Source organism: Cavia porcellus, unplaced genomic scaffold (genome assembly GCF_034190915.1).
Source record: "Cavia porcellus strain 051 isolate PalLab524CR breed Dunkin Hartley unplaced genomic scaffold, mCavPor4.1 scaffold_1, whole genome shotgun sequence".
NCBI lineage: Eukaryota > Metazoa > Chordata > Mammalia > Rodentia > Caviidae > Cavia > Cavia porcellus.
Window position 1 is genome coordinate 42,741,009 of NW_026947484.1, and position 16,702 is coordinate 42,757,710.

The 16,702-nt window shown below is 34.3% G+C and overlaps 1 protein-coding gene across 2 annotated transcripts in view; it reads right to left on the bottom strand.

The window, feature by feature from the left end:
- Positions 1-16,702, bottom strand: part of Mdga2 (MAM domain containing glycosylphosphatidylinositol anchor 2) — an 839,948-nt gene that overhangs the window by 429,950 nt on the left and 393,296 nt on the right. For both annotated transcript variants that reach the window (XM_063247142.1, XM_063247137.1), the window contains exon 3: positions 13,053-13,227. In XM_063247142.1, the coding sequence (XP_063103212.1) occupies positions 13,053-13,227 (175 nt within the window). The remainder of the gene's footprint in view (positions 1-13,052; positions 13,228-16,702) is intronic.

Consider the following 16,702-nt stretch of genomic DNA (forward strand, 5'->3'; position numbering starts at 1 on the left):
CTTTCTGACCACCGCTGCCTCCTGACACAAGTGCCTTGACATTGGAAGCCTAGAGTGAAACTCAAGTGACTAGAAGTCAAAACATAGCCATGACCCCTACTAGGACGTGGATGTTGTCAATTCACCTTCAGTTTAAGAGACTGAAAAAAAGCTGTTTTTCAGACACCTGGGATTTCATGTTCAATCACAGCAGCGTATTTCAGGGGTTGAAAAGTAGCAAATACACAGGAAGCATCAGAGTTGCCATGGACAGCCTTGCCAAGAATAATTTCCTTCAATTGTCAGAGATATAAAATAAGACAAAATAAAACAAAATGTTACCTTTAAAGGAGGATATAAAATCATTTGAATTTTAAGGCGCTTATGTTGGCATAAATCAAATAGGAAATTTTGTCTCTATGAGGATCTCTCTACCAAGTGATATTTTAAAGTATTTTATCTGATCCATACTTTAGATCATGCCATTGAAGTAAAAGCTGTGCGGCTTGCTTGGGACTGCAATAATTTTAAATTAGATGGTATAATGCATTCTGAATACATCAGTAGTTATAGAATAGCCTCAAGTGCTACACAATTAAGAAAGCATTAATTTACGGTTCAAACTTTTAACTTCTGTGTGGTTCAGAACTTGCTGTATTAAAAAAATTGGAAAAGCAATCACATGAAGCTTCTTTCTATGTATTTTTACATTGAAGACATTTTATTAGACCATTTTATTGTACAAATGGTACTCATCCTCCCCCTTTCTTATTTTTAAAAGTGAAACACGCATGCAGCACAGAGTTGAGAGTGGGGGCACCTTGGGGGGGCTAAACTCACAGGTGCACACACTGCCTGCAGACCTCAGGGAAGATGCCACGCTTGTGCGTCTGGCTGAGCCAGCAGCAGCATCTGGTTTTCAGTTTACCACTGGTTAAGGAGCTACACACATCCTATGGTCTATTCCCTGAAAAGCCCTTAATACATTGAATTGATTAATTTACCTTTTGAAAATGACTGTCTTCTTAAAAATATTTGTAATATTTTTAAGAGCACCATCAGTAAAATGTGATATTTTCTTTTCTCTGTTGTAAGTAAGGGTGAAAATATAAAAATAGATGCCTATAAGAATGGTCTTCAACTTTTGTGCACAACATGGCAACCTTTCAGCTAAGAAGATTGCTTGGGAATTAATATTTTTTTTTATCCAAGTGGTAACCTAGAAATTAAACATGGACCAAGGTGATAATTATATTTGCTTCTTGAGTCCTTTAATATATTATATAGGAGGGTTTTCTAATTAGTATCACTTTTAGCATCACTTTTATGTCAGTACTTTTAACAGACAAACTCATGTGTAGACTCAGGAGTCTAATTTTTAACCAAGCTCTTTCTGTCTATATTTGTTTCCAAATCTCCATCTCATTATACAATTTCTTTAGGGCAAAGGCTGTTTTTTATTATTGTTGTTGTTTTACCTCTCGCTAGAGCTTCCAGCATACAGCAAAATACTCCTCCATTAACATTGAAAAGTGTGAGAGTAATTACAAATGGCCACCCAGTCGGAAAGATGGAGCATGTTCAGAATGATCTTGTTAGATTCAGGATGTTAGCAAGCCAGAGATGCTCAGAATCAGGACCCTGCCTGAGGGCAGCTGGACCAGGTGCAGAGCAGCTAAAGGGAAGTTACTGGTTACCCTTCCGATTGCACAGCTGAGGACAAAAAAGATTCTACTAGGTGCTCTGTGAATGAGGTGCCTTATGAGATTGTCTGTGACTAACAGTGATTGGTTAATAATCAGTTTCAAAAAGAAAGGCTCTTCCCTTATGTCTTTTGAATAGAAAATAGAGAAAAATCACAAAATATTTTTCCTTCTTCACTAAATTCTATTATTATAAATTTTAATAATATTTGGGAATTAGATCAATTAGGAATGTGTCCCACTAGTAAACGACACTGATAAACCGGCATTGTTCATTTGTTGCACACAAAAACATTGCACAAAGCCATTTTGAATTTTATTAATGGGGTAATTAGCACAAGAGCCACCCATTTTAATAAGCATTGTAATTATCACATCAAATGTTATTAAGATTTTCTAAACCCCAGGCTGATGCTTGGAAGGCTGAGTGGTGAGGGAGAGAAATTATGCATCACGGGGTTGACTGAGGCCATTCGTTTTCTACTGGGTTTGCCATACTTCCAAATCCCCATCAGTCATTCTAGTCCATTCCAAACTTTACCTCCTAGAAGTCATATTCATGAGTCCAGTTTAAAAAAAAAAAAAAAGCCTCATTTTCAGTATCTATAGACCTGCAGTTTACAAGTGTAAATTGGGTTTGCAGAATAAATTGATAACATGCTATCTTCATCTTCCACTAATTCCTCAGATAAAATTGTAATAAATCTGACAGACAAGGAATCAAAATAAAATCACTACACATTCTGCATATAATGAAATGCAGCGAAGTACCTAAGTGAAATTAAAGAGCAGGATATACTGTAGAAATCAGAATGCTTACAAAAAGCTTAATCGATATTAGAAAAGATTTGTCCCATGTGTGACCAGTATCTGCACAGATGAAAATTTATTAAGCTAACACTTCTGATCTAATTTCTTTTTGAATTAAAAATAAGTTTTAATCAAATCCTAACCTTTAAGTTAGTATGACCTCTATTAGCCTGTGAGCAATAGAGTCATGGCTGGACATAAGTGAAAGAAATACATGAACACAGTCTTTAAAAATTGTTTAAATGTCCTTGAGAATTTTAGAGTGACAAGTGTATTTGGAGATGTAAATTTCAAAACTCAGAATCAGTATCTCCTCCTCCTCTTCCTTCTCCTCCTCCTCCTCTACTTTCTCATCCTCCTCCTTCTCCTCCCTCCCTCCTCCCCCCTCCTCCTCACCTGCCTCCTCCTCCTCCTCCTCCTCCTCCTCCTCCTCCTCCTCCTCCTCCTCCTCCTCCTCCTCCTCCCTCTACTCCTTCTTTTTTAATACAGAGAGAACTTGGGATCTGTAACAGTGGCAACTGCCTCTCAGGCCAGGTGAAGCCATATCCATATTAGAAGGCTGATTCTCATCAGTAAACCTGGAGTCACAAAAATCACAATTTCTTTACTTTATTCTGTCCTATAAATGTCAGATCATCACGTATATGGGCTAAAACAATCTGACAGAAAAAGTTGAACACCATTTAACAGTCCACCTTTTAAATTAATCTCCCATTCATCCAGAAACCTACTATCTTAACCAGTATTTCTCCAAATATTGTTCTTTTACTCTCCTGCCTATACTTTTAATCAAACATTTCCTTCACTGAAGAACACACTTCCTACTGTCAACAGTTTGAGGGAACTGATGTTTGCCTACTTTGCCTAACATACTAGTCTGTCACAGTCTCATGGACGCTGGTAGGAATATGGAGACTTCTGCATTAGAGACAAGTTCTTCCTTAGTTTCATGCTTTCACAGGTTCCCCTTTCCCTCGAGTTTTCATGAGGACAATGTGGGCTGCCCAAGTGACTGCTGGGAACACAGCTTTTTCACGCCTTTAAGAACCTTGAATTTAGAAAACCTCACAGCTTACAAAGAATCCAATAGAAAACCATCTATGCCTCTCAGGAAGATATTAGTTCCATTATGCTGGTCCAGGTATACATCTACTCTGTCCTGAAGTAAAGACACCATCTCTATTTTTCCAAGGTTGTCTGCTAGATAAACACCCTTGAAAAGTGAAGTTCAGAAGCTCCTCATTTGTGATGCAGGTCTGTAATCTTTATACTATTTTGGGAGGCTGAAACAGAAGGATCTCAAATCCCAGCCCAGCCTCAATAACTTAGGGAAAAACGTATCTCAACACACACACACACACACACACACACACACACACACACACACACACATATGCAGGCACACAAAAAATAAAAAATGGCTTGAGGCTCTAGCTCAGTGTGAAGTCCTTAGGTCAATCTCCAGTGTCACAAAAAACAAAAGGAAAGCAACACAAACAACAAAACCCTGCTTACTTTAAACTGGAATATAAACCCTACTTCTCTCATGCTCTGCTGCTACAGTAACCTTCAGTTCCTGGATTTTATTTTCTGTGCCACTGATATAATGTTCACTTTGTGTGACTTAATTTGTTATTACACTTATTACTTAACGTTTGTATCCCATTTAGATGAATTACATGCTTCACTTTGTCTCTTTTAGTGCTTCAGGCTCAGTGAAGGTACAAATTATTTAATACATTATTTTTAAACCTCAGATAAACCTGTGGAACTATATTGTAAGTAGGTACTCAAATACTTGTTAAAAAAGTTAGGAATCCAAGTATTTTTAAAATATTTCAACTTAAACAATATGTAAACAAAAGGTAGCATAGTTACATTTACTAGGCCATTTTGGAAAAAAAAACTATTTATCAGAATGTACAACAGTTCCTAGGCTGCTGCTTATATTAGATATTTTCAGGACCATTCTAAGAGTCAAATATCAAGAAATATCAATACTTATAAAGAAATAAACAAAATGTGATACTAAATATCAAGTAATATGTTTTTATAAATAATTAAGAACAATACAAATATAAATCTAGCCTCAAATTTTAGAATTGACAAAAATGTTCTGGTAAAACTTACAATATAATTAGTTTCAACTTCTAGGAATTTAATAACATAAACTTCCAAGGTAAAAGCTGGGCATGGTGGCACATGCCTCTAATCCCTGCACTCAGGGGCGTGAGGTCATGGGATTGCGGTGAGTTTGAGGTTACCCTAGGCTACAGTAGGGACTCAGTAGGGAACCAGGATCCTATGTTCTGTGCAAGAGGAATGCCAGAGATCTTGTGAGTCCTACATCTGTCCTGGGACCCAGAGGGTGGCTTGCATACAATGCAAGGGAGGGAAACAGGCTCACTCTTACCCCTTTTTGCTCTGGCTGCTTTTGCTGTCTTCTGCCATTTTGAAGTGTTTGTCTATGCCATGCCAACCTGTCTTGGATCCTGCTGAGTATGGACTGAAACCTTCACAGTGAGCTAAATAAACCTTTCCTTCCCTCATTCTGGATGTCGCGTATTTTGTTCCGGCAATGAAAGAAAAGTAACTGAGATACAATGGGTCTCATAAGTAATCATATTTGGTTTTGTTGTTTTTGTTTTTCTAAATGTTTAAATATTGTCAGTAGATCTGTCTTTTGTCAGTTTGTTTTTTTTTATGATTTTGTTTCGTATCTTTTTGTTTACACATTATCTTACTGATTTCTCTCTGTGGAAAAGATACTTTCACGCTCTTGAATTACTCCTCTTCCATTCTTTACATATTTGTAGCTTACTTTTTGTTAGATAATATGCTGATATGATCCTGGCTATGCAAGTGTTCCTCACAAATGAACCATGTATGTATTGACTAGACTTAATTTCATACCAATTCTTTTTGTTGTCTTTTAACAGCTCATGCATTTTGTGTACCCAGTTAGGTATGCACTATCATGCCCACATTATTGACCATTAGATGAGAAATGTAAATTTCTTTTGTAAATAGCAAATAAATCATGAGTCCCATCCCTTTCCTGAAGATATTACATTCCCTTTTCGTCCAGAGTTAATCTGTGCTACTTGACACTCCAACCCCTACTTTGAAATTGGTGTATGTTTTTGATACATAATGAATGCATTTATCCTGGGGAACTGGTACATACACACATCACATCTTGACCTGTTTTATTTTCTGTCTTCTCCTTGCCTTTGCCTCCCTCAATCCCCAGAAACCCTTCCCATCTCTGCATAGTCTAGCTCCTTATTTATTATCATCTATTTTTTATTCTGTTCTTTAAATTATTTATACTTTGAGTTTTTCATATAAGAGAAACCATGCAATATTTAACCTTCTGTGCCTGACTTTCTTCACTTGGGCCATCTGTCTGGGGCACCTGTCAGCCTCTTGAACTCCAGATTTGATGGGGCTAATCTCTGACTGCTGAGGCTGCTGTCCCGTTTCGCCTTCCTGCTCCCTGTGTGTTCCTGCCAAAGACGTGTCCTCTGATGAAGAGAATGACCTTTCCCTGGAGAGGAGGATGGTTCTTTGGTCAAGGGCATAGGAGGAAAGGCACAGGGGAAAACTGTTTTAAATATTCATAGGTCTAAAAATGTCTCCCTTCTTTGATTATTTGAAAAAAAAATCTGATTATGCAGAACATTCTCGTTTAGAAATTCAAAAGTTCAAAATGTCAAAAGTTATGCTTAATAGTTTTCCAGTCTCTGGGTTACTACTGAGAAAATTTTTGCCATTGTGATACCTAATTTTTTATAGGTGACCATATTAGGAAAATCAAAAGTGCCTTGGAAATGTATAGGGTCTTCATTTTGTTCCCAACAATTTCATGTTGATGTGCTTTGATGGATTTCACTTATTTCATTGCAGTAGGCACAGATGACTCCTTCCTAATTAAAAGTGTGTGTTTGACTATGATGGGGGATATTCTGTATTGAAAATTCTACATTTCTGTAATTCTGATTGTTCAAGTTCTTATTATTCAAAACTTAGATCAGCTAGCCTAATTTTCTAATTTGCTTATCTTTTTCTCATGTGATATAATTTTGATTGTAAAAATTTTTTTTTTACCCTAAGATTGCCTCAACTTTATCTTCTGTTCCTTCCAATGCTTTTGAGGCTTTAATTTTTAATACTTTTAGATTTCTTTGATATTCACTCAAATTTCTTGTTTACATTTTTCCTGCTTGGTTACATGACTTCAATAGCTTCCCTTTTCCAAGATATTAAATATAAATATTAATAATTGTTTTGCTTTGTGTTTGGCTTTCTGGATGTTGTCTGAGTTTCTTTGTTTCTGGCTAGATCAATGTTATAAACATCTGATTATGAGGTTATAAGTTTACACCTAAGAATCACCAACTCAGGAACTTGCTGGCTGGTCCATTTGCAGTATTAGTTGTCTTATTTCACCAAGGCTCCCCAGCTTTGGGGATCTGTAGCTCCTTATGGAAATTTTGTCAGTTTTCCCCAAAAGCATTCATCTTGTCTCCTGCCTAGGTGACATTAAAACTCACAACCAGCACTCTCAGAACCAAATGTGAACAGGGACTGAAATTAAACTGTGCACTTTTACTTAATGACCCAGATTTAATCACAGCCTATTCTTCTTTTAAAAGACTTCATATTATTAAGTATTGTCTTTCAGCTACTTAAAAAACAAAGGAAGGAAAAGAATATATATGTATATATAATAGCATAATTATATTACTAATTTCTATTAGTGCATTGAAAAGAAGAGTTTGCACTTATATAGTTTGATAAATTTTTTATGCCTATATTTTGTAATTTGAGCACCCACTTTGAAGAAAGCAATGGTCAATGTGTTAACTTTATTACTCTGCTACTGTCTTGCTTTGAAATTTTGTAGTACTCTTCTGATTGCCTATTCTTTTTACAATTAAAAAATTGCATTTCTAGACTGCTTGAAAACTTGTTAAGGAAGGGGCTTGGGACGGGCACAGGGTTTGTGAGTGTGGGAGATCTGGATGTATGATGCTGCTTTTCAGAATTCTGACCAATTCTTTTCTTTCAGAATCACCTTCATCCTCAACCTAAGAAGCAATCTGGTGGCCCTGTTCATTTCTCTTTTCAAGTTTCTAGAACATTGTGTCTTTACACTGGCCACTGTGATTTAAGATTTCTTTGGTATGCAAAGCAGAAACCATTTCTTGATCTGATTCTTCAAAATTGTTTTCCTGTCACCTTACTCTCCCATTCTCTCTATCCTTATTGATATGTGACTTTTATACATTTGTTTCTGGTTTTTTTTGCCTTTAATATTGTTTTAAGGGGAAAAATGAAGGATGTACATGCTGAAAACAGTAGGTTTCAGTAAAATGTAATTTATAACTCATGAACATATTAGTATCAAGTATTAAACTTTGTGAAGCTATTTCTCACCAGAAATAGTATTTTATTAGGTTCTGAATAGAAATAGTGGTACAAATAAACAGATCAAGGTTTGAAAAAAAATTGAAATCTCTTTGTGATCTAAAATCTACTAGGCTGTCTCCATTGATTTTGTGTTGTAACTTGCTGGATTTTATTGTATGTGGTAGTATAAACAAAAATTGTTATAGGCAAAGAGATAATATTGAAACCATTGATCATTTTTTTTATGTTAGCTGGTTCTAAATACTCTACAATGCTTTCATCCAGTTGAATAGTGTTACACAGTCTTGATATGTTTGATGCTATAGCATATGAAGTTATATTCAAGTATTTCAAATAAAAAGACACTATGGTAACTACTATTAAGCCGGGTTATTTGGTGAAGCACTAGGTTGCTGAAAGTGTCATGCTTTATCCTGTATTGTTATGTTGTTATGCCCCCTTTTATCTCATCCTCTCCCTTATTCATTAAAAATCATTTAATTTAAAAAAAGATATATCTACCAATAAAACATGCTCCTGGTTCTGAGGGAAAAAGAAACCCTTTACAACTGTTGGTTAGAGAGTAGATTAGTACAAATACTGTGGAAATCAGTGTGGAGATTCCTCAAAAAATTAGGATTAGAGGTCCCATTCAACCCAGGTATTTCCCTTCTGTGTATCTTCCCAGAAGGATTGAAAAACATCACACCACAGTGACATATGTGAAACCATAAGGTTCAAAATATACAATAGTCACTGTGAAATGGAAGGAAACTGTTCAATAAAAAGAAGAAACTAAGGAGAAAAGAGAAAGGATAGAAGGGAAAAGAAAAAAAAATGCAAGTTAGTCATACCATTAGTGTCACTTAGTTCACTGAATAGGAAAGGTTGTGCTAATATTGATTGAAGACATTTTTATGCCCATATTTTGTACTTGAGTGACTAAAGATAATGTTGTGTAATTTATCAACAATTGTTACTTTTTCATTATTTGTTGTGAAAATTTATTTTACCTTTTCTTCTTAATATTAACAAATAAAGTAATAAAAATCTACTAGGCTGTAAATATATTTTAATATAAAATTATATCACAAATAATTGTTTAATAATTCATAGAATGCTTTTATGATTTGAGGTCCTATAAATTGAAGAACACTGATATTATAATTCCCCAAGCTTTATTCTTGATTAAATGACAACTGAGAGTAGGATACGTACAATTGGAAGTTTATATAACCCATATAGTGTGATATTTCTAGTTCATAAAAATTTTAGAAAGTTAGCTGGAAAAATTACTAATGCAAACCCATAAACCTCTCTAAAGTGACCAAAATGGTAATTTCGTTTTACACATATTTTGCAGTATCTATCTTTAAAAAGTTATCCCATTTTGTGTCAGGAAACATTAAAGCAATTTTGACTTCTAGAATCAAATTGCCTTATCAAACTAATGAGTAGTAAGCATTCAACTTTATTTTATATGGCTTTCAATTCTAAAAAAAACTTATGAACAGAATATGAGACTAAATGAGAAATATCCATTTTCACTATTATAAAGACTCTCCAAGTGCATGGATGATGCAACATTAGTACATATGTTAAATATTAATTACACATTAATATAGGGTAGCTTGTAGAGATGGTTTATTCAAAGGATACAAGCTCAAATTCTAATATTATTATCATTTTCTTCTCGTTATTAAATCAAGTCACAGTCTGCCTCAGTAAATGTAATCCTCACTGTGGATTTGTATGTTTGGTTGCATTTCGTACCCTATACCCATCAATGTATTCAAGGTTCTACAGATGTCAGTTCCTGTTCCCATGTGGAACCAGTTTAGGAGAAGTAATCGAAATCCACAGTGAAGGGAGGACTCTAAAACCATGACTTAAAACTGAAAAATATGGCCTTAATACTTAAAATTTCATAAAATAATTAAAGCATGGTATCTAAAATAGTTATTTGCTTGTTTATAGTGTATAAAATGATTATTTTTTCAACCAAGCAGTCCACTATCAAAACAAAATCCAAGCAGAGATATACCTTATGTATTACAATGCAATTTAGATATCAAATTTGCCAAATTTAAACATAGCAATTATACATCAGTCATGTTCTTATTAATAATACAAGATAATGTTTTAAATTATAAATATACTTCAACTTAAAAGCACTGGTTTTAAGTCAAGGTTATATTTAGAACACATGAATTCTTCAAAGAGGTTTAGTTGTCTCTACTGTGAAGTATTCTTATCAGTCAAATCACCCTTAACAATTTGCAGTCTAAAGAAATTCATGTAGTCAAGACTTCATGAATAGGCACAATTGTGTAAAAAATAAGTCTGAATTTCCATACTAAAAAGCTCCACTTCATGATTAAAGGGATCCTCCAGAAAATTAATATTAGACAAATATTGCATAGAGTCATACAGCCCAAAATTTAACTGCTATTTTTTCAAGTACTATAGCTTTAGATAACTTTTTAGTAAATGCCAGCCCCCCCCAAAAAAAAGTACTGAAAATAATACTTGAATATAATATCATCACAGTGACATTCACATAAATGACAGAGAACAGGAGGTTTATCAAGATCAGATTGAAAACCCTAGAGAAGAATGCAGCAGGAACTCGAAAGAGAAGGTGACAGGAGAGAAGAGAAGGTGTCTCCAGGCATGACTGCATGCAGAAAGATAAAAACTCCACGAACCCCAAGGACTAGGAAAAGAGTTGAAACAGTGTTTTCTTTCCAGTAAGTTGTACAGTATGAACTTAGGGACAAGGCGACAAGGTTGAGGAGACAAAAGAGTAGGACAATGCTGAGAAGTACTCACAAAGCTTCACAGTCAAGAGAGATGATGTTTGAAGTCTCTGAAATTTGATTTCCTCCATTTGTATTTAAATTTTATCTCAGCGATATAATTCTTCTTCATTACTATCAAACTTATTATGGTAGAAACGCAGGTCACAACCTCTTATCCAAAACTTGTAGAAAACATGTTTGTGATGCCTTAAGACTTTAGAAAGACAAAATAGCTCAGAAACCATCTATATATAACCTACCCAGCAGGCTTGGTAGCTTTATCCAATAATCAGACACATTTTCTGAGCAAAATACGTAATTACTCAGGAAAACTACTGTAAAGAAATAGTATAAATTTTTTATCTGTCTTTCTCTTTAAGTTGTTTCCAGTTATATTTTGCTGGCAATCTATGCTACATTAGATGTTGCTGACAAAATATACCAAAACAAAAGTAGAATAACCTATTCATTTTTAGAACTTTTTAGATTATAAAGTTGGTTTTTAGATAGGTAAGAGGTATATTCAAAAACAGATCTAAGTTACAATAAGAAAAAACTCAGAGGTATGTATTCTAGAAGGTTATATTACTGAAATGGGGTTCAGTAAACCAAACTTAGTTTGATTTGGATTTTTTTTTTTTTTTTTTTTTTTTTTTTTTTTTTTTTTTTGGTACCAGAATTGAACTCAGGAACTTGCCATTGCCAGGCAGGCCCTTGTGTAATTGAGCTATATTTCTCTGCCCTGATTTGAAATTACATGTGAAGAAAATTACTGGAAATATGTGGAGGCCAGGGGCTTCATCCTGGCTGAGATTTCTAAAGAAACGGAGATGTGTACTCATAAGCATCAGAAGGCACCTGGGTCACTGGTGCCTAAATTATACTAGGCAGTACTCAGGGACCAGAGAATGAAGGCAGGAATGGAATAGAGACTTCTGTGCTATGCAGGAGGGAACAAAGTGTCTGCATGAGGAAGATGAGTCGCAAATGCTGCTATGCCATCCAGTTCCTGCTTGGCTCAGTAACTAAAAGATGCTGAGTGCAATGTTCAAGGAGCAGCCTGCATAGAACTTCAAGTCCCTCCCTAACTGCTCAACGCCTGTGCTGCACAGAAAGAAACAGGGACGGAGAAGAAAATGGGCAGAACAACAGAAACTTCTGTTGTTTTTGTAGATGTTTGAATTACTCAAAGGAGAGAAAAAATACATATTTTCAGGAACCTTTAAAGGAGTTCTTTAAAAAACAGAAACAGAAAATGTGGTGTATATGCCCACAGGAAGGAATAGTCCTCAGTTTCAGAAAATGATGAAACCATGTCATTTTCAAGAAAATAGATGGCATTGGTAAAATAACTCACAATCAGAGAGACAAATATTTCATGCTTTCCGTCCTATATAGCATCTTTAACAAAATTAAAAACCCATTAGATAGAAACAGAGAGATGCCTATTAGAGAAGGGAAATGGGGAAAGAAGATAAGAAGCAACTGGGGGTTTAAAAGACCACAGTATGTTGTATGTATCCATCAACATGTCAGAACAGGGTCCATTATTCTGTAGAATTAACAGGCAGTCATTTGAAACAAAGACAACAGCAGCTACATAAACCCCATGCAAAAGACAGCAGTGAAGTAAGCCCTTGATTTGGTGACAAAGAAGCAAGGAGACCAAGAAGAATTTAAGTATAATTAAACAGAATGAAATATAGGAAAATGCAAGCCAGAACAACAGCAACCAAACAATCAAGCAACACCTTTTAGATGACATCATGGGTTTAGGCTTGGCGCTGACTACACGTGTCAGGGTTGGATCAAAGACAGACTCTGCATAGAGATCTTTGGCCATTTAGAAGCCAATTCGGATGAATTTCCTTATGCATTTAAAAATACAGTTGTGTAGCTGCAATCGGACATAGGTAAAACGAATGAACACAATTAAGAGTACATGTGTATGACTCTTTCCACACAAAAATAGAAAAGGAAACATATAAACATTAAACATCATGATATTAGTGGCATTGTTCATAATGCTGTCTTAATATTAATGCAGTTTCTACATTTTCTGTAGTGTATTATTTCATCATAAAGTACAAAAAGGTCTAACGATGATTTCTTTCCTCAAAAATGTATTAAAATAGCTATGATTATCAGATACAGTTTTCATGTTTCCACTGGAGAGAATTTTATTATTTTTAAGAAAATCCTAGTTGTACATAAGAAACCCGAATTAGGCTGAATATGTTTCTTATTCTCCACTAGAGAGAAGTTTATTACTTTTAGGAAAACCATAATGGGACAGAAGGAACCCTGAATTACGCTGAATCGTGGTTTGGGGCAATTTACTTACAGTACACGTCCACTCTGATTGACTTTATTGCTGGGGAGCCCAGGCCATTCTCCGCCTTACAGTAATACCGGCCTCCTTGGTGTCGCTGGATGTTGCTAATCCTCAGAGTCTCGTTGAAGACGCTGGAGTCCTGGAATCTGTCAGAGGCACTTCCTGCTGTTTTGGTCCACCTGATCTGAGCAAGCATCGACAGAGATTGTCACTTTAGGTTGGTTCCTCACCAGATAAACAAATCACGGTTATCGTTTGAGGTTTGCTTATCAAGCTACTACATTGGCCCTTCCTAGCAAGTTGCTGAGAATTTTACTGAAAACATTATATAAATAATTGAACTATAACAATTTAATGGAAATGTCAGCACTGTGTGGTCCCTGCAGTTCAGCTTCAGTTGCATGAGATTCACCAATACTCCGATCAGTGCAGACAGTAACATAAGGTCTCACTGAAAGCAGCTTAAACATCACCAATACATAAGAAATGGTCTTTTTTCTCTTTGTCGAGCACTTAAAATTGTCTTTCACGGTTTTCAAATTTTTCAAGGTGTTTTGTGCCCTAGGTAGACTCTCATTTCTTTTTGGATGTGTTTCATTATTTTATTTTAAATGTCCTATTTGATTTGGACACTTTAGGCATATTATCATAATGGCTTATTGAGATTATGAGTAATTGTATACACCTGGTTCCTAAAAGAGATTTTTTTTTCCTTTAATAGCTTTGCTTTAATAAGCCTACAAATGATTTGTCTATTTTGATAATTAGAATTCACTTTACATCAATAATTATTTTCAGAAAAATGTGCAAACTTTTTCAAGGAGAGCATTTCTATCAAACTGCCAAAACACTTTGAATATCTAAAACATTTCATTATAAACAATGCCATTCTTTTAAACACAGCTGTGTGCCACAGATTTCATTTTTGCTAGCAATAATGACTGGCATTCAACTTAAATTTTGTGTATTTTAGTTTATAAAAACCTGAACAAAAACCACAGGCTGATACTGTAAAGTGAACAAAATAGCAAATAAAAACAATTTGGCTTTACTTTCCTCCTTATCCCAAGTGCATATTCCTCATTTTTATTTTGAAATTGAGATACAGCTAGTAAATTCCTCCAGTCAGGCACATAAGATGAAACACGAAAAATGAAACTAAGCTCTGAACCCCTGTAATACTGCCATTGTCAATGTCTTTCTGAAACATACATACATGCTGTACTGATACTGAAATATGTAAAAAGTTCTCCATATCATTGAAATTATCAGTATGAATATAGTTGTTTGTCCCTAATTGTAAACAAAAGAAAAATGCTCGTTCAAGATTAGTAAACAAAAAGCAACACTTCCTAGATACAAATAATATACAAAAGAGTAAATGGCAAAATTCTTGCCTTATATTAGTTTATGAATTTATCTGTTATATGCCTTCAAAAATAAAAGGTATAAGAAGGGCCACATGCTTTTTGCTTTTATATTGTTTTTATTTGTTTGTTTTCAATAATGCAAACTGAATCCATAGTCTTCTCATTGAGCTATGTCTTCAGTCCATGATTTTAAAAAATGTTTTTGAGAGAAAGTCTCCCTAAGAGTGTTGGAATTACAGGTGTGCACCAGCATGATGGTAATGACCTGAAATTAGTAGTATCTTCTTTTCAAAACAGAGGGTTCCATTTTCACTTAAATTTCAAAATCTACAAGTATATAAATAAAAATGCTAAATAAATAAAAGACATTGTCATACAAAGTGATTTTAATTCCCTTTAAGTAAATATATAGCTCAGCTGTAATCTAAGATGATTTATGATTTTAAGTAAGGTATCAAGTTTTCTTTCAATATCACAATATAATACTAAAGTTGATTTAGAAAAAGAAATGTTTTGTAATATATAAATAAATTCAAGGCAAAAGAGTTATAGAATAATCTAGTCCTTCCAAATATAGAAAGTATGTTATTAACACACAATGATTCAGTAAGAAAGGAGGAGAATGAGAAGGTACATATATATGTATATCCATACATATATCTATCTATCTATCTATCTATCTATATCTATATCTATCTATCTATCTATCTATATATATATAGAGAGAGAGAGAGAGACAGAGAGAGACAGAGAGAGAGAGAGAGATAGAATACAGAGACAGAGACAGAGACACAAGAGAATTATGACAATACAACAGTTATAAGCTTGTGGCAAAAGAACATTTATACATTCTTCAAAATTAATAAGACCTCAAATAGTGTTTGGGTTTTTTAATATTCATTTATTCGTAATTATGACTTTAGAAATCACAATGTGGTTAACAATGTACTACCTTACTATATAACAATAATAAATGTATGACATTTTAACATAACTAACATTTTAAATCATCAGCTTATATTTTCCAACACAAAAACAAACAGTGGAATTGCTTTATAATTCTGTAAATGTCTGTAATCTCTAGTTTATGGCAACAGCACCAGGTGGATTATCACATTGTTTTCTGCATGCAAGCATTGTAACACTGTTGCTTTGCTTGCAGTACGTGAAGAAAATCTGGTCTCACACTGATATTTAGTCAGAAAGGGAGACTATTTCAATAGATTTTTTCATTTAATTGTACATACACTTTTTCAAATGAATTAAAACTCTACAAAATCATTCTAAAATATTCTTTTGCAAAGTATAATTTAAAATATCAATGAAATTTGTATATTCATTTACAGTACATCTTATTGGTGCATTTTGTTTGAACTGACTTTTTTATTCATGAATGGCTGTTTGTTTGGTACTAGGAATGGAATTCAGAACCTCACACTTGCCAAGCAACATGAATGGTTTTGTTTCATTGTATATTAGTAATCTGGAAAGCAAATTCACTGAGTTATGCAAATTTTCCCAAAGTTACAGATAGCATTATATGCAATGTTTATGTGTGTGTGTATAGATATATACAGTAGACATACAGGTGCATATGTAGATCTAAGATATATAGCTATAGCTATAGATATAGACATACACAGAGTATCACAATTTGTCTCACTCCAACCTCTTCAGAAAATTATGCAAACTTTGGAATATCATTATGCTAACACTGAAAGATTTTTCAAATTCTGCATTTTCTTTTAAAACATGAATTATGTAATCAATAAATAATGTAAATAATGTCAAGCTAATTTATGGTTCATTTCTTCACTTTTAGAAAATATTTGTCAAATGCTTCAATGACCATGGTGTGTACAGCAATCATCCTTTTAAGGAAAAACTGTATTCTCTGAAAAGGCAGTTAGTTTAGCACAAAACTCTACTACCCAAGTGTTTTTCCTTCAGAGAACCACTGTATTTTAATAAGTAATAGAAGTTTTTCACAGATAACTTTTTATTTTGTCAATACAATATTTAAGACATTCAAACATTGGGCTGTGTATGGCAGCACCCGCCTCTAATGTCAGCATGTGGGAAGCTGAGACAGGAGAATTTCTGTGAGTTTAAGGTAAGCCTGCTACACAGTGAGTTCATGGCCAGCTTGCATTACATAGTGAAACCTTGTCTCAAAACAAACAAACAAACAATTCAGGCTTCTTGAATTGAAGAAATGATCATTCTTAGTGATTGATCAAAGGTATAACATTGGTTTTTTGAAGAATACAGTGAAGAATACCAAAATTG